General features: G+C 34.1%; 5 protein-coding genes across 21 annotated transcripts in view; 1 reads left to right on the top strand and 4 right to left on the bottom strand.

Annotated features, from left to right (window-relative positions):
- Positions 1–1,833, bottom strand: part of LOC126927935 (glucose transporter type 1) — a 32,012-nt gene extending 30,179 nt beyond the window's left edge. For 8 of the 15 annotated variants that reach the window (XM_050744063.1, XM_050744720.1, XM_050744792.1 and 5 more), the window contains exon 1: positions 1,127–1,829. The gene's annotated coding sequence lies outside the window, so the exon portion shown is untranslated. Of the gene's footprint in view, positions 1–1,126 lie in introns of all 15 variants that reach the window. The other 7 variants (XM_050744460.1, XM_050717456.1, XM_050717547.1 and 4 more) reach the window with 4 other exon arrangements.
- Positions 1,834–5,016: 3,183 nt separating this feature from the next.
- LOC126915724 (vesicle-associated membrane protein/synaptobrevin-binding protein) lies at positions 5,017–8,239 on the bottom strand. Its single transcript, XM_050720712.1, has 6 exons — positions 7,973–8,239; positions 6,919–7,074; positions 6,667–6,773; positions 6,373–6,534; positions 6,189–6,290; positions 5,017–6,089 (listed from the first exon to the last, which is right to left on the bottom strand). The coding sequence occupies exons 1-6, from the start codon at positions 8,028–8,030 to the stop codon at positions 5,925–5,927; spliced, it is 750 nt and encodes a 249-aa protein (XP_050576669.1). The 5' UTR covers positions 8,031–8,239; the 3' UTR covers positions 5,017–5,924.
- Positions 8,240–9,358: 1,119 nt separating this feature from the next.
- Positions 9,359–10,956, bottom strand: LOC126914849 (uncharacterized). The gene is made up of 2 exons (XM_050719245.1): positions 10,726–10,956; positions 9,359–10,648 (listed from the first exon to the last, which is right to left on the bottom strand). The coding sequence occupies exons 1-2, from the start codon at positions 10,954–10,956 to the stop codon at positions 9,386–9,388; spliced, it is 1,494 nt and encodes a 497-aa protein (XP_050575202.1). The 3' UTR covers positions 9,359–9,385.
- Positions 10,886–12,864, top strand: LOC126915320 (methylosome protein 50-like). 3 transcript variants are annotated; one of them, XM_050720098.1, is made up of 6 exons: positions 10,886–11,034; positions 11,349–11,515; positions 11,636–11,969; positions 12,045–12,217; positions 12,311–12,503; positions 12,571–12,864. In XM_050720098.1, exons 2-6 carry the CDS (start codon positions 11,404–11,406, stop codon positions 12,773–12,775), a joined length of 1,017 nt encoding a protein of 338 aa, XP_050576055.1. In that variant the 5' UTR covers positions 10,886–11,034; positions 11,349–11,403; the 3' UTR covers positions 12,776–12,864. The 3 variants fall into 3 exon arrangements, with proteins under 3 accessions (XP_050576055.1, XP_050575970.1, XP_050575891.1); XM_050720013.1 differs by lacking the exon at positions 10,886–11,034 and adding an exon at positions 11,085–11,228; XM_050719934.1 differs by lacking the exon at positions 10,886–11,034 and adding an exon at positions 11,094–11,241.
- Positions 12,865–14,419: 1,555 nt separating this feature from the next.
- LOC126927054 (staphylococcal nuclease domain-containing protein 1) lies at positions 14,420–18,653 on the bottom strand. The gene is made up of 9 exons (XM_050743551.1): positions 18,332–18,653; positions 17,732–17,853; positions 17,452–17,594; positions 16,871–17,365; positions 16,305–16,782; positions 15,598–16,228; positions 15,061–15,510; positions 14,757–14,960; positions 14,420–14,661 (listed from the first exon to the last, which is right to left on the bottom strand). The coding sequence occupies exons 1-9, from the start codon at positions 18,392–18,394 to the stop codon at positions 14,557–14,559; spliced, it is 2,691 nt and encodes an 896-aa protein (XP_050599508.1). The 5' UTR covers positions 18,395–18,653; the 3' UTR covers positions 14,420–14,556.
- Between the last annotated feature and the right edge of the window lie 72 nt (positions 18,654–18,725).

Genomic DNA, 18,725 nt, shown 5'->3' with positions numbered 1-18,725 from the left:
GTTAGCTTCGTTCCTAACCAACGATACTTCGTCTCTTACAGCTTTGCCTCAGCAACCAGTTAACCCCGTGTTTCCGAGGTATTCGCTTCGACTTTAACGGGAAACCTGGGCCCCGAACGTGCGATTGAACGACCGTGAGGCCGCGGCCGTGTAATCGTTTCTAGGAAAATCGATCCTCGCCAATTAACATGGGCGAGGTTGAGACCGTGCCACGAACCAACGAGGAACAGGATATATCCTGTGCCTGTGCGTGGACAGTCGGAGGGCACAGGGAGAACATCGTCGTTCACCGCCCAACAAAACGAACAAATGGATTGCATTCGTACCAACTTTCGACGCTTCTCATCGCGTGAACGTTTAAATCGAACGAGCAATCGGTGAAGGCCAGGTGCTACTAGAATGTCAGGTAGAGAAAGGGTAGAAATATCGACGACGCTCATCGATAGGGTAGCTCGACTCAGGAACGCGGGTTGTGTTCGTTCCTAGGCCGATCTTGCCGAGCGCCGCGGGTGCCGTCGTCTTGTATTATCGATTGACGGAGGTTATGTGGAGTCGAGTCGCCGGGACACGACGATCGCGTAGAACACAGGACGAGAAATCCTATTCTAACGGCATACGCGAAACGTCGACAGACAAATAAAATCTTTTATATCGTTCGCGCTTCTTTCCTTTTATCCTTGATCGTCATCCCCTCCCTCCTTCCACCCTTTCGTGTGACGTTCTTCATCTCTCTCTCTCTCTCTTTTTCTCTCTCTCTTTCTCTCTCTCTCTTTTTCTCTCTCTCTCTCTCTCTCTCTCTCTCTCTCTCCCCCTCCCCGTGCTCCTTCTCCTCGCATATACAACACAGCATTCGCACTCTCTCTTTCTCTCCCTGCGCCTCGATTTCTGTCTGCATATTTTATTTCCATTCTCCGTCTCATTCTCTCCCTCTTCCGTCTTCCTAGTTCTATCTCGCTCAAACGTGAATCTATCCGTACGTTCCTCCCCCGTAGGAAAGGACAAGCGCACCGAAGAAAGAAAGGGTGGTTTCGAAGGAGGAAAGGAAAGTCTCGAGCTGAGCTAGCTCGACTCGCGAAAGAAAGGAAAAAGTACCGTAGAAAATGGAAACGTTTCGATGGACACTCACCATTTGGGATATGGGGGTGGTTAGACCGTCTGAAGAGTCGCGCTGGAAGCCTGGTTGGCAGCAAGAGCAATCGTGCTCGTGGCGTCGAAAACGACGGTATTGGCAGTGGCGAGACTGGCGATGGTGGATACGGCAGCGTTGACGGTGGCGGTAGCGGTAACGACGGCAGCGATAGTAACGGCAGCGGTGGCGGTGGCGAGGACAACGCTGGTGGTGGCGGCGGCGGTGGCGATGGCAGCGGCTACGACGACGTCGAGGACGTTGTACGCGGACGCGGCACTGACAGTAGTAGCGTTAGCAACCAAGTCACTTTCCTCCGAACGATCCGGGGACACCATCTCCTTGTTCGTCCGATCGCGTGCACAACCGACGACGATGCCGACGCCCGCACTGGCCACGACGCACTGTGGCCGCGCTACCACGAGTACCATCGTCGTAGTCTCATCGTCGTCGCCGTGTCTGCGCTGACACACCGATGGGGAATTAACGGGTGAACAGGCGGGACCGTTCCGTTCCAATCCAGTCCGATACGATCTGGAACTAACAGTGACTTCGAAGAAGGCGGTGGTCGTCCCCCGATCGACTGCACGACACCGATGCTCGATGGCAGGAGACGCCCCAACGCGGGGCACCTAGTTCGACGTATGCCGAGCGACGGCTCACCCCGCGATCCGTCTGCGCTCGGCCCGACTCGCACAGTACCGTAACCACCACGGGTGCTCGCCTACCCAGGATCCCCACGTTATCCCTACTCTTTTTCCCTCTCTTCTTCGTTTCTCCGTTCTCTTCCGACTCCGTGCACTGTCGCTTCCTGATACACCCCCGCACCTATCTCCGTCCCGTTTTACCACCGAACGGCCACTTAACCGCGAAATTTTGAAGAACGCCTTTAATTCGTGCGTGTTCTCCTATCGTATATCGTTTCGCTTTCTTCCTCCCTTCCTTCCTATTTTCGCTTGGTCCGACGGTTTACGATCGAAGGCAGATCGCCTCTATTAGTTTTTCGTTCAAATCGCGTCTCACGGATACGCGAAATATAATCGAGTAGCCTTTGAAAGAATTCTAATCTAATACAGGGTAATCGATCTTTCTATCTGTCTTTGTCTTTCCATCTGCACGCTTTATCTTCAAATTTGACGTTCGACCGAGTCTTGACGCGTTTCTTCTTCCTTTGAACGTTTGCCCATCGTTTTAGAAGAATCTAGTTGCTCGTTTAAACGATGTTTCCTTTATTCCAACTCCATAGAAGACAAGGAAATTGAAGACAGGAAGAGGAAGAAAGGCTTGCGCGAGTCGCATACGGGTTACCTGGCCGGACGAAAGGTATAGAATAGGTGGACCAGTAGTGGGAGTAAACGTATGGAATTGTTTTAGTCGCGGGCACCAAGAGCCCTTTGGGGTGACCTGAAGCTGTCGGGTACTCAGCGGCAAAGCGGGGGGTTAAGGAAGCCCTTGAAATCAATAGCCAGTCGCTACTGCCGCCGCCACCCTGATCAGGCTGCTCTGCGCTGTATCCGCCGCTCCACTCTCTGCCATCCACCTCCCTTTTCCCCGATCCTGATTTATCTGCACGTTCAGGCCGACCAAGTCCTCCTGTCCGACCTTAGTTCGCAGTCGAACGTCTCGCTATGGTGAGTGTCGTTTGACGAGCTCCATTAAAGAAAGTCACGTGTCCAGTGAACGAATTTTATTCTTCAAGTTCCGCTCGACCAATCTTTTTCATGTTCCGTTTTATCTTAGGCGACGATAGCGTACTAGGAATTTCGCTTTTAGCAACATTACGGTGAGAATTATTTCCGTCTTAGACTTAGGTGTTATCGCGGAAGAAAAAACGCGCGTATGTTCATACGATGCACACAGAGATAACGGAATGACGAGCGTCGAATATTCTTATGTATACAAAAATGATGTAGCGTTTACGCTGATCTTTACAATTTCCTATCTTGACGTATAGAGATATGGCGTTATTACGTCTATATATTTATAGATATCGTCGTTCAGTCAAATAAGTATGGAGCTGCAATTTGCTTTCTCGTTATGCTAGGTAAAGATACTCGGATAATCACGAAGTAGAGTAAAATTTGCAAATTGGTCGATTAACGATCTTTACGTTTCTCGGCTGAGATATCTTTTTCCACCTTCTTCTCCCCGCTACCCTCTTTCACCTCTCTTTTTCCGTTCGATGGTCGCGCAGGGAGAAAGTATGCGAGTGCATGTGCACCCGAGAAGGTAGTCTGATTATAAGTTGACCTACTCTACTTTGGTTCGCGTATCTATTTTTCGGGAATGAAGGGTTTAAAATTCATCTATAAAATTATCTCGCGTACCCGATCGATTCGAAACTATATTTATGTTGGTCTAACATTATGCGATATCGAGTAACCCTCGTCGTAATTGATCGACGATATTTAAAGTACAAGTACATCATTACTTGAACTTGTTTAACGCAATTTTATTGAACATGTATAGTAAGAAAATCGAATGTTACATTCGTTTGGAACAATTATTTTTATCGGAAATTGTCGTTTAGGTATACGTATATATAATATTTATCCAATTGTGACTGTTTTCTAACTTTTACAAGTTCAGCCATATTTTATTTTGTTCTTTTTTTTTTTTTTTTTTTTTTTATATATACACAATGACGATCTGTTCGTTTCGTTCCCGAATCGTATTATTAATATCATAATTCTATGTATCGTTATATCTTCTCTACAACAGTGATAATAACGTAGTAACATTGATCGTGAGACACTCCATAATGGATTAAGAATTCAAGCGATAAATGGAATAATCGTGTGGAAAAAATTCCTCTCTTGGACGAAACTCCAGCTTATGCTGGTGTATAGTAGCGTGGTTTTATGTATTTATCATCTTAAATAACATATTTAACAGGAACTTAGGAAGTTGCTCGTTCGAGAAAGCTGCAACGCATCTGACCGGAGGAGAATTCTCAAACCATTTTCTTACGTACCTCGTATATTCGTACAGAAAAAGCAATTTATACCTGTACCTTAGACGATACACCGGACGATCGTTATTTAATTATATTATAAACACGAGAATATAACAGAGAGAATTTTATAATGATTACGCTTCGTAATCTGTAAGGATGTGTAAAAGGATGAAATGATGCGACAATTTTTATCTAAAAAAATCGTTGTATCCTGTTAAACTTAATTTGCGCTATATTAAACATACACCATCATTCTACCAGTTACTGATAATTCATTTATTTTTCTTTTTTAAATATCTGAAAAAAAACTTCTCAATAGTAACTTCTCAATCAGAAACTCGAAGAATGATGAAAGAACTATATATATATATATATATATAGTTTTTTATACACACACATATACTTCGAAATTATAAATAATACCGTCTATAAATAATAAAAGTTTAAATATTTACGCTTGACAATGTAATTATAGTTTATCCCTATTTTACAATTAAAAAAACAAATGTTCGCTATCGAAAAGAATTGGAAAGACCTTATAGAGTCAGGAAATATTAGAACAATGGAATTTTAGTGAAACACAAATATGTTATATTACTGTCTCTATTTCTAAGGCACAGATATATGAGTATTATATATATGTATACGTATGTATATTTGTATGTGAGTGCATAGATATACACACACCCGTAATAATTAATTCTGATGTGTTCGATATTACTTGTGATGTGACGATCTAACAAACTGTTTGCCACTATATAAATGTGTGTGTACATATGTATATATACATTATACACACATCTATATAGCTAAATTTATATGATTCGTGATGACATTTTTAGGCGGTACCATATCAATGTATACCATGCACCACTTCAAATTACTCAAAAACACAATTACCAGCAGAAAGGTTTAAAATATAAAACTTTCATCATATGTGACATCCGAGATATCTTTATTTCGAATTTTTATAAGATAAACATAAAGAAATAAAAATACACTGAAGCGTCCAAAACTTTAATGCATCAACTCCTTAAATGATATTCCATTGCTGATGGATAGAGCCAGCATATCCAAATTCTGAATCATGAACCACTACTGATCAGCCAGCCCCCCTCCCCTTCCTGACTATATACGTTAGACATTAATATATTATCTTAAAATACATTATGTACAATCTTACATTGTGTGATTGTTAAGTACTGTTAGAATGTCAAAAAAAGAGTATTCGAATTCATCCTGTCTTTTTCCATTTTACGTTAACGATACACCACAATTCTTGAAACAATTGAATTCTTCTTTTTCTAATTGAATGTATTCGTTTAAAAGAATTATATTTCATAAATTTTCGTGTCCCATATATAATTTAGTTAGTGGCAACATGGTTTCAAAGACACAGCCGCAAGCGAATTTGTAAAGCGAGAATCCTTTTATAAGAAATGTGAGAACAGAAGTAATATATAAACATGAAGATATATAGTATTTAGTTTTTATTTATAATTTTCTACTTAAACTAATGGTACTTTCTGATACGTAACAATAACAAAATTTATCCACAGGATCTCCCGCATCTACACCATCCGAGTATAGTATTTATTTCTTAAAAAAGGATTTCGAATTTGGTCGCTTTACCAAAATAGAAGCACACTCCTGCAGCGAATAATTCTATTATTGTAAACCACTATCCGTTCATGTTTATAGTATTTATTATGAACAATCGTGTAATACGATGACTGTTTTCAACCTCTGCGATCAGTACGTGGTATATGGTAGCAGGGGGGCAGGCTAAGAAACACAGGGGAAGAGGGGATGTGCCAAGTTATGCGGTAAAGTAATGGCTGCTCAGATCATTTTTCCCAGCACATATCCCAGTATGACCATGACAACAGCAATAAGGATGCTGGTAACCGGTGGTGACGATTCGCTACTGTTCTGCGAGTTAAAATTTTTGGTGGCTAATGTAGCCTCGTTAACCAACAGGGCATTTCGTAATTGCAACAAATCCTCCTACAAATAAAAATTAGTATGTTTTTTAATTAGTATGTTCTTACTAAATTATTGATCTGTTTACTTAATTTACGCCAAATATATTTTTCAATTATTTACTTTCAATTGGAGGTTTTCCTGCCTAAGGGCACTCTCTTCTTCCCTAAGCTGATTAACTTCTTGTGCTGCTTTTATCAATTTTTCCTCTGTTTCTCCAGGGACCTGATAAAATAAACATATCACTTACTTATATAATAAGCGATAGTAAGGGAGCATTAAAAATAAAAGTGATATTAATTATTACCTTTGGCGATGACTTAACAAAATCACCAACTCCTTTATTTTTACCATTATCTGTAGTAGCTTCTGATTTAACTGCTTCAAATGCCAAAGTTTTAATTACTGGATTTTCAAATACACATTTTAGCTTGGATTCCATCAATTGTTCTGGATCTATGCCTTTCCACTTTGAAACAAAATTAGATGTTATAATTCACACAAGGCAAGAATAAGACTAACGCAAATAACAACCAATAGAAATGAATATTTTCTAATATTAAACTATTAACTATAATAACATTAACTATATATTACATACCATGTCAGGATTTTCTTCATCATCATTATCTTGAGCTACTAAAGCTTGCACCATGAATTTGTGTTTATTTTTTTCTGCTGGATCAAAATCGAATGGTTGAAGAGTCACTGAAAAATATAATACATAATGAATTACATTTTCTTCATAAATAAAAATAATTTGAACTTTAGTAAAGATCCGTATTAACAATTGTTGTGGTTATATAATAAATCAATCGTAATATGTAAATTTGATTTGCAAATTAATACTAACCAGCTATTTGTGAAATTTCCTTTGGTTTAAGATACCCACAATTTGGCCGTACACAATACCTCTTTGGGGCAGTTGTTTTTATTTTAAAATAAACTTTCTGATTCGATGGATTAGTTAATTTTATATATGATGTGACTGTTCTTTCTAGGAAAGGACCTAAAATATAACATAAGAAATGTTTAACATTATTTTTATTACTTCTTTTATTCAAAGATTATATAAACAAAAAGTAATCATAACTGCTTTTGCAAAATATATGCATCAGTCATATTATTATCTATATCGCGTTCTTTTATGCACTCCAAAGTACTAAAATGATATAATTGTAATAATACATGTAATTATAAACAACATTTCCATATTTTGTTTATATATTCATATTCCACTTACAAAACTACACTATATAAATTACCAATCCTTTCATAAATATCATTCAACAAAAAATGTTTATTGTATTGTAAACAATGTTCTTCCGAACATTTTTACAATGTGTACGAATTCTTAAATTTGCGTTGAACGCAAACAAATTTGCCTGCCAAATAGACGTCCATATATGCCGTTTACATAAATATGAAAAATCTATATTTTATTGAATAAAAGCCTAGGAAAGCATAGAAACAAATTAAATGTAGTAGGAAAAATAAATGCATAGGATTATAACTCGTCGAATATGCTGACTGTATATCAGTTAGAGGAAAAGAGAAGTGAGAGGGGAGGCTGAGAATTGAATCGTGACTTCGTGACTGCACTTAGCTTTGACAGCGAATGACGTACGACGAATAGGGTTAGGTACAACTGAAAAGGCCAATGATTTTTGCTGGGTCGTCGTACGTAATCCTATTTGGTTATAAATGAAAATACAATAAAATTGGCTAGTGGAGTCAACCTTACGTCATCTTGACAACGTAGCGCACCGTGTGCAGCTCGTGTTAACTAACCAACAAAGCGCCTGCCAGTCATGGATTGAACAAAACTCGGGGAAGGAGTGAAAGTAAGGAGGAAATGTGCAAATAAAATCCGAATATAAGTGAATGAGTCGTCGTTTAAAGCGTACCCTTGAATCGCAGTTCACTTCGCGGTTCGATAATTAAAATTTGCTCAGGCTTCCCCATCCTGTCTGGAAGCCGACCGAATCCTACGAACGATTACCCGCAACACCTTTGACCGCGTAAATAACGATACGATACCACGTCTTGACAGGTTAATCAACGCTCCTTATGATTTTATACAGCGGCACCGCCGTGTCTCGCACTCTCGCTACTTTCCGGGATTCCGTTGGACTAATTCTGATTTTTGCTCCGAATCGAATACGCATGCGTCACGACGGAAATTATCAAGAGTATAGCCGTTACGTCACGGACAGACGTTACCGCGGTAATCATATTCGCTACTTCTGCACATCCCGAAACTCGGAATGCCGAAAAGACGCGCTACATAAACAGAATTCCAGAGCATCGTCGGTAGGAACTATTTCCTAATCACCGGGATCAAACCGATTCTGTTTAATCGATGCCGATCTTTATTACATCAAACAAAATGATAAATCCTTATTATTATTAGTTATTGTATTTAAAGAATATTACTAGGTGATTTAATGTATAAGTAATTTATCCTCGTCTTTGAAACTAAGCTAATCTTAAGATAACACCCATATTTGTCTTTTTTATTTATATAGAAATGAATCTTTTATTTCTAGTAAGTAATAATTATTAGAATATGCAGATTTTTTATATTTATAAATTTGCATATTATTAATTTGAAGTGTCGCTAGTACTTACTAATCGTATATACCTTTGTATAACTCACTAAGAATTAATCATATTCGTATATATTTCCAAACATTTTCAAAATACATGCACAAAATACAGCTACATGTATCTCAAACGATATAAAGCATATTGTAATTTCATAGTCATACTTAGTTTTAATTTTGACCACTACTAGTGTCGTAATCTTGTTCTATGCTGAATCGGTAACATTGAAAATGATACGAAAGCGATAATGATTTTATGCATCCCGAAACAAGTGATATCGCAAATACAGTCGTATGACAGATCGTATACCGAAAGCATAGAGTAACATAGATCAAAGCGTGCGAGTGAAGTCAAAAATTCCATATGGCGTCAGCTTGAGGACGCATTTCACATTTGCGCAAAAAAATTCTGATTTATTTTGAGTAATTAAAATTAACTATAAAATTTACAGATACTTTTTTTTAATTAAGTTTTTATTATTAAAATAATTATAATAAATCCAAACAATAAAATCTGTAAAACAAAATGTCATCTTTTAAATTAAAAGTTTAAGTTAAAAAGATAAAAAATTACAAATTTAATAATGGTAAGAAAATATAAACAAGAAACTTTATGTTGCAAGAGATTATTGTCATAAGCAGACGAAATAACAGATAAATTAAAGGTGAAATTCTTAAATAATTAAATTTTTTCTATAACGAACATATAGACTTTTATTCGAAAAACTTATTATCTAGACCACACTTTGTTTCTACAAGAGATAAACATCGACGAACAGTTCTTGCACAGGGCAAAGGCAATATATTCAACTTTTGTAAATGTCCATACCCTTCAGGAGAACGAATGTACATTAAAGTGCATAGCATCATCCAATCTCCACTATATCGTTGACCTTTTACACTTTTCAACTTTGCAGATGCTATAATTTGTTCAATTAACGTCATCTGTATATCTGGAATTTGGTGATCTCTGCATTTTTTAAGTACAGTTTGCATATCTATGTTACTTAAATCTACCTTCATTTCGTTAATACGAGCTTGAAGTGTTCTAATTGTTTTTTTTGCACGGAAAAGTGCACTTCTTTGTGCGTCAAACTTCTTCTTCCAGATATGTAAAACATCTGTGTTTGTAAAATCAGTAATTTCCTCACCCATATTTCTTTTAGACATACGACGTCTTTTTTGTCTAACAGTTCTCCTCACTTTTTCACACATTTCACATTTTTCAAATAAAGTTAATATATGACACTTCTTATGCCTTAATTTATCATGACAATCAGTATATCCAATTGTATGTTTTACTAGGTTTACACCATCAATGTCAGCTATCCCAGAACAAAATAACATATTAGAAAAATGATTTAGTATTATCCTCAATTCTTCAAAATTGTGAAATTTATTTGGAAGATTAAGTTTTTCTGAAGATATAGTTTTTTCCAATGCTATATATACAATGTCCATATTATCTTTTATTATAATACTTCTTTTTACTAGACAAGCATTGTAATTATCATTGGTTAAATTGATTTCAATTTCTAAAAAAGTTACGCTATTTTTATTAGAAGGAATATGTACAGTCCAATCTTTTGGTAGTTGAAAGAAATTAATATTTTCACATAACTGTGTAAACATATTTTCTTCTTCTTCTTCTTGATCTGCGCACTGAATATTTTCCTCTTCTTGATCTGTGCACTGAATATTTTCTTCTTCTTGATCTGCACATTGAATATTTTCTTCTTCTGATGAATCGATCATTACTTCTTCTTTTATATCCATTGCAACTATATTGTGTGTGTAACCATGGTCATGAATTGTACTATCAAAAATCTGATTTATAGTATCATTCAGAACATTCTCAGATGTGTTTTCATGAACAGGATTATCAAGTTCTTCAACATTTTCCTTTTCATCCATATTACCATTCGGAGAAAGAGATGGAATTGCATTTTCAGAAAGTCGAAAAGTTCGAAGTGGTACCTAGAACAAAAATAATTAAAAAATATTTTGGATATGAGTTTACTTTAAGAATGAGAATAAATTTAATTTATACATACCTTAGCAATTAAATTTCCAGACGCATCCCTGTGTTCTGTACATCGTATCACATTTTCTGGAGGAAAATGTTTTTCACATACACGATGCTTCGAGGACTCCAAATTTTTTATACCAAGTGCAGTTTCCCAACTTTGTCTACGTACGATATCTTTCGGTACCGAAAAAAGCGGCAACTTTAAACCACCAGGGCGGTTGGTTTTGCAACCAGAAATTACACAATAAAATACCATTTCTTCGTATTTTGCAATAAAAAATCACTTTCTAACGGGCGAGGTGTAAACACGATACAATCTGAGCATTGACAAAATGTAAGTAGTAAGTATACCTATGTACATATACGTATCACGCATGCGCGAAACATATCCTCAAGCTATCCTCAAGCTACGTAAATATTTTTGACTTTATATTCGTCACGTTTCCCTCATTGCATGCCCATACCTTTTCACATGTATTACGACCGCAGTTGATCGCATACAACGACCTATAATATAAAAGTATACAGGTTAATAAATATTGTACGCCTTTTACGTGCTATTTAATTTGTATATGTGATCTACAATGATTTATAGCATAGCTTTAACAGTTGGATACAAATAACTATCTGCTATAATTTATGTTACAGTATATCAATTAAGTTCGGCATTGTTAGCATTATTAATTTTGAAAATTAATTTATTATGGATGTTTTAACATCGCCCAATTTAAATACCGATGTTTATAGAAACATGACAATAACAGATAGACTACCTCTTTCTTATAAACACTTGCAGTTTATCAATATATACAATGGTAATATAATTTAAATTTTTTATGTGGAAGTGGTTACAAAGATTGTATATTTATTTGTAAATAGATTTATGTTTGTTATACAAATATTATTTAATACGTAAACGTTTCTTTATTTTGCAGAAAAAAGTGCTATTCTTGGAGCAAGTAACCTAACAGATCGCTATTGGAATGGTGCTGTCTGGTATTACAATGATATTAAAGACTTTGATAGGGATAAAGCCTTCCGCTATGCAAAAACAGAGAGTGGTGTTTGCGATGGTGTTTTCTTACAGCACGATAAATTTGTAATTGGCCAAGATAGTGGAACCTTGCAAGTTTTTGATCTATCTACAAAGTCTGATGATTCAAAAGAATTGAAATGTGCAGGTTATGCCACTTTACATGATAGTTGTCTGTTAACTTTGTCTGCATTTGCTGATAAGGGTCATGTAGTTTCAGGAGGGATGGATTGTTGGTAAAACTAATTTAAGTTTCTTATATTAAAAGGCATTTTAAATATTTGTAATAAAGAATTATAACTATTTTACAGTATAAAAATATGGGACATATCAGAGTTAATGGCAACATGTTCATTTAGTTTTGCTCATACAGATTTAATCACTTGTGTTGATGTTAAACCTGGAAGTAACACAGAATTTGCGTCAACATCGTATGATTGTGAAGCATTAATGTGGGATATAAGGCTAGCAAGACCAGCCCAAAGCATGTATTCATATACATATATAACACAGACACTTGTATATAACATTTAGTGTTGTTATAAATGTTATTTAAATCTAATCTTTTATTTGTTAGGTATTCTGAAGAAAAATATTGGTTTAACTGCAATATGTTGGAGCCCCAATAAACCAAATATTGTAGCCATTGGTACTGATGGTGCAGAGGTTATAATAGTTGATATCAGAAAGGGAGGTCTAAAACTATTATCAAAATCAATTGCATCTTCTAGACCAATACATAAACTCGTATTTAATCCAGATTCAGGAAGGTAATATAAACTGACAAATTACAAATTTTATCAGTATAATAAATTACATAATATTATTACATAACAGGGTGAAAGAGTTAGCAGTATGCTGTGATGATGTTTCTGTAGAAATGCTTGATGCAAACAATCAACTTTCATTAATATACAGAGATGATCGTCACACTGATTTCGTACGTGGTCTTACATGGTTTGATCGCCATTTATATTCTTGCTCTTGGGATGATGTAGTGTTAAAACATGTTAAACCAACAAAGTTCCAAAACAATGTATAACTTATTAATATGACTATGATTTAAATTGTTTTACCTCATATACTACTTTTGCGTTTCTATACATAAAAATAGATTTTTAGATTATGGTATATAGGTATATTTAATTTATTTCACTTTCATTCCATATAGTTAATCCTCTATATTGTTCATATTTATATTCCTACAAATTATTTGTAGTTATATAACTGTTCTTTATAGTATTTGTATATCTCTTTATAATAAAACAGCAGAACATTTAAAAGTAATACAGTTTATATAAAGTATCAAATACAAAATTTTATTTAAACATAGAAATTATTTGTGTATCCGCATTAAATTAAAATAAAAAATGCATTTAAAGAATAAAGATACTGAAATCAGAAAATTATTATTAATGTAAAAAATAATAGCAATATAAATAAAAATGTTTCATAGTTTATTTGCAGTACACATATATGTAACATGTGTCACTATAAAATAATTACAAATCAATCAAATCTTTAAATTATATAACTGATATTACATTCATATTTAAAAGGTTCTTAATTTTTCACTTTTAAATTTTATATGTAAATATACGTATCTAGTATATATTGCTCTCTTCCTTGCCTGACCATGTATTTCAATGATATATTTATATTAATTATTACAATGTTCAGATATTAAATCAAGCTTGTTCGCACCAATAAATTTATAAATATTCGGTTATAAAATAAAATAGGCATAACTCTATATCTGAAATTATTAAAGATACGATGATTACATAATCTTTTAAGCTGAATATTCATACAAAATTTATTGAAAAGTTTTTTCAATATTTCCCTCATTTTTCACAAACTTATACTCAAAGTAATTTAACTTTTTATTTACGAAATATTATTTCAAATTGTATATTTATATGTAAATTGCATCAATATTCATGAAAAGAAATAATTCTTTTAATTTTATATCCAAAATAATTCATTCCATTAATGAAAAAAGTAATGAGAATAGCTTTTTATTATATCAGGCAAATAGAAGAGTGAACAAATTATTTAACAAATATTTTGTTTTTAATGTTTATAAAAAAGCAAATCTATGAAAAATTAAGGAAAGTAATTCTGATTTCAATCTCAAGAAAAGTAAAAATATAATTATGAAACAAAGTAGATATAAAATAATGGTTTATCTTTTCATATTACCAGGTGAAAATTTTTGTATATATATGTAATATATTACGTATAATAGTGAAATTATTTGACCAATGATCTATTTTTAATCAAAATATAATATACTTTCTTAATATAAATTCTTACATACTTAAATGAGTATGTTTGACAAAATATACAATTATGGATTTTATATTCATTCATACCATTTTCATATGACTTTAAATGTAATGTAAATTTGTAGAAAGAAAAAGAAATGATTTTTCACAATTATAATGCACATGATTAAAAATAAATTGCACATAAATTGTGAAAATTTTAAAACAGTTAACCATGAAATTCTTGAAGTTCAGAACAGAACTTTACATTGAAATACAAACAATGATTGATGACAATATATTATGCAATATATTATATCACTGTTTCGTTTAAAAATTACAAGAATTAATGAAATTGTTATGTACAATTCATATTTTTATGCAATGAAGTATAACTGCATCATAATCAATGCAACATATAACTCTCATATGGACATTTATTATTTTTCGTTAATCTATGTAATGGGTTCTTACACAATTATTATGCAGTTCGTAACATGTCTTTTTCCCTGTATTGATCACTTTTTAACCAGTCCTTCCTTGAGCATTTAGTTCTTTACAATCCAAATTCTTTTTCGTCGTCTGCTCGTATGTCACCGTATCTCCAAATATTACGTCGATTATGTTTTGCATCTTCTTCTGCTTTCTTATATTCCTCAATCTACAGCGAATTAATACATAAAAATTATTTCATGCATCTACCGCAAAGTACTGATATACATATGTAAATATAAAAGTACGTAAATATTAATTTACCAATTTAGTAAGTCTTCTATCGCGTTGGTTCTGAACGAGTAATAACCCATCAGAAATAAGTCCTTTCGCAATATCATCATTAGTAGAAGAATTAACTAAAGTTACAGCAGTAATATTATTTAGCTTAAATTCTGTATTCAATAATAAAATTTTATCCATGACGTCTTCTTTAAATATTTCAACTGCCGCTTTTTTGTCATCATTCTATGAATAGTTATAAACAGAAAATTACAACAAATCCATTTTTAATTTTAAAAATAAAACATTTATTAATTAAACCGTATTTCTTTATAAAAATACTTACGTCGTTTGGAAGTGCAACACACGCGAGAACATGTTCGTGAGCATAGGGTTTATCATTAGCAAATCTTGACGGTAAATCCGCAACTCTTGTGACATTAATTACTTCTCTGTTACCATAATCGACATAAAATACACTGACATTTGTACCAGAAACCTTCTCTATTTTAACGCGATACCACTCATCATCGCCAGTAAATTTGGCAACTGCTAATTCACCTCTAATGGGTTTATAAGCACCCGGGAGTGGTGGATTGGATGCTAATTCTTGACGCAATTGCAAAAGTAAATTTTCCAACATACTACGTTGATCAACACTTTGCGAATAAAAGTGAAGATCTTCAGTAACTTCAGAAAGTACTACTTCTTGATAGTCAATTTTTCTTTCAACAATTTCTTTATCGCCTTCGTTCTTTTCATTTTCAACTTGCACTTCTACATAGTTCTTCCACATCTGTAATACACAAAAGATTATTTTTTCAGATTATTACAATTATTACAGTTATTAATTAACGTTTAAGTAATATTTGAATCTACATACGTTTAATTTCTTTGTTTTGGCACGTTCTTCTGCAGCTTTAAGCGTTCTTGTTAATTCTCCGAAATCGGGGAACGTAACTACTTCTGCGAGACCTTCTTCAACAAGAGTAACAGACATATTGATATCATTTACAGTTAACCATCCAATAAATCCACTTCCTTTAGTTTCTGTACTTTCAATTTTTATTTCTACATCCCTTTGGAAACAATGTTCTCTAGTGAAGGCTAATGCTTTCTCACCATATTCATCTGCTTTAACAATACCACCACCTGGCAATGATCTTTGACATCGTGGAGTTCTTATACCAGCCAAAACAAACGTAATGAGTTGATCTTCTTTTGGCAAAAATAATTTTAGACGCGAACCACTCGTAACAAATTCAACCACAGCTTTAATGCCCTGCGCTCGTTTAAGCGATGTTAAAAATGCCTTTGCCTTTGATGGATCATTAGAAAGGTCTACTAATCTATGTACAGGAATATCCTTCTTTGCGTGTAAACCATGTTGAGATTTTTCTGCCTTGCTTTCTGCAACTTGTAACAAGTTGTAATGAGAAGAACGTTGATCGTCATTTTGTCTGTACTTGATAACTCTTGCCAGACCTCGTGCAACTAAAGCCTCAGCAATGTTCCTAAAGCAATATTTGTGTTATATAAAACATTTTAATGAAGATAAGTGAAAAACAATTAAGTTTTGTTATAACATACGTTTTACCGCAAGTAACAGTGCAACATAATTTTTCTGGGAAATTGTCTCTAGCAGGTTGAGTATAGTCAACCACGATTTTTACGTTTTTCCTAATAAATTTCTCACGTAAAAATTCACGTGCTTCTAACATCCATGGAATATCATAAAGAGGTTTGAAATCTTTTTTAGTCGCGTTATTTGGCTCCTCATTAAATTTTTTTTCTCTGGACGGTGGTCGAATACTGCTTAAAAACACTTTTTTGTTTTCTCCATTTTGTGTCCTAATTATAAGTGCATCTGCATTGACAATTTCAACAATAGTACCGGTAAATTCTATTTGTGGACCTGATGGTTTGTAATCTTTCCATAAACGTAAACGTGCTTCTTTTGCAGCTTTTTCCGCAAGATAAAGTTTCTCTGCACCAGATCTGCTATTATTAATTGACCAATCCTGACATTTAGCAAAACCTTCACTCAATAAAATTTCGGCAATATTACCTGTTGAATATAAAAAAGTTTATGATTGCTTATTCAAATATGTAATCATAAAAGACTTGATTTACATAATTTGTTCTGAACTACCAACCCTTTGGATGAAGAATGCTGCCAATGAAATTGTTATTGTTAACAGATTCAAGTACTATTTCAACATCTCTATGTAGAAGGCGGGATTCTACAAAATATCTTGCTTCATCTGCATACGGATCACCTACTGAATATTCACGTCTTCCATTTGGCCATCCAGGACAACGAACACCCGATATCATTAATACTATGTTGTAAAAATCAGGTAATAAAAGTGCTTTCACTGTAGATCCATCAAACACAAATTCAATAATAGCCTTTACTGGCTTCTTTCCAAATTTTTCAACCAATTTGCGAGGATCATCAGCAGTCCATTTTACATCGCGTATATGTTCAGAACTTGGCGACTCCGACCATTTCCCTTTCTTTGCTGCTTTAGCTGCATTTTCTAGTTCAATTAATCGGGTTTGTTCAGGACTAGGATTTCTGGTATCTCTTTTTACAGTTACCAAACCCTCGGATACTAATGTTTCAATTACATTCTCTGCATTTCTATCTATTATTATTAGAAAGTTAAATAAACCATTCTTTAATCAATTTTATATAATACATAATTAATAAAAGAATTTGTGTAAAATGTACCTTTTCCTAATAACACAATACCATATGTTCTGTTTGTATTCATTGATTTTTCTGTAATAAAAGATACATCTTGACCAATGAGTTTCTTACGTAAAAATTCTCTAGCTTCCCAAGCATATGGTTCATCTTTACTTTCATCCATACTGAAAACAAAAAAGACTTTGTAATATATATATATATATATATATATATATATATATATATATATATATATATATATCAGTAAATAACTTAACAAACTAATCAAAGTAGACAAAATAAAATGAAAGATTAAATATACCTATCATTTCCTTTCCACCGTTCTAATTTTGGAGCAGTAATATTACAAAGAGTAATAGTAACTTCTGGAGGAGGGCCACCCATAGGCTGACCACGAATAACAATGGTATCCCCCGAAATAACCTTCAAATATAAAATTTCACATTAAAAATATATAATTAGACCTATTTTTAATTTTCAGCGTACTAGTATGTATAATGGTAATACATTATAATATAATATTATATTTTTCATAGAAGTCTAGAAAATTAAAAGTAAGCTCTACTGTAGATTGTTCGGTTTACAGTGGTATAAAACAAAATACATAATAAATAAGTACAAGGTATTTCTTTAACAAGTATATAATGTTTTAACGGCATGTCAGACGTTCAAATAACAATTAATAATCCGCTATTAAAGGGAAATAGCAAATAAAACGAAATTCCTTCCATGTAACGACCATATGTTGTCGGTACTGATTATTTGCACCAACAATATCGTAGACGACCACATACATGTCAAAATATGAGGTTATACATGACAGTAAGCACATAAATCGTATTTACATTTGAGTAAGAAATTCTTTAGCGAACAGATTGCCGTAGGATTTTTAATACTTTACCTGTTTTACTACTCCGTTTCTTGATTTCACTTGCCCCTGGGGTGCGCTCATCGTGTCGTTCATTTACCACGTTATGCACCACGAAAAAATTTATAATTTCTCAGTCTACGCCAAGCTGGAAAAGCTATTCGGTAAACAAAAAGCTATCTACGCGTTGGTTTTTGCTTTTCTTGTGAATATTCGTTAGAAATTCAAGAAAAATTTGACATGTTGAATCGGAGTCGAGAAACTCACGCTTTCCACGTATTGTGATGGAGTCGGCACGAGCGCAATCTACACAGAAACATCGTCCAAGACGTTTGATTTGGTGGTGATGTGGCAACACGCAACACTTCGACAATCTCCAGTGTCGCGCTCTATCGGTCAACCTACACCGATAATTCAATCGGTAGAA

Source organism: Bombus affinis, chromosome 1, assembly GCF_024516045.1.
Source record: "Bombus affinis isolate iyBomAffi1 chromosome 1, iyBomAffi1.2, whole genome shotgun sequence".
NCBI classification, from domain to species: Eukaryota; Metazoa; Arthropoda; class Insecta; order Hymenoptera; family Apidae; genus Bombus; species Bombus affinis.
This window is presented reverse-complemented; position numbering and strand designations above follow the sequence as displayed.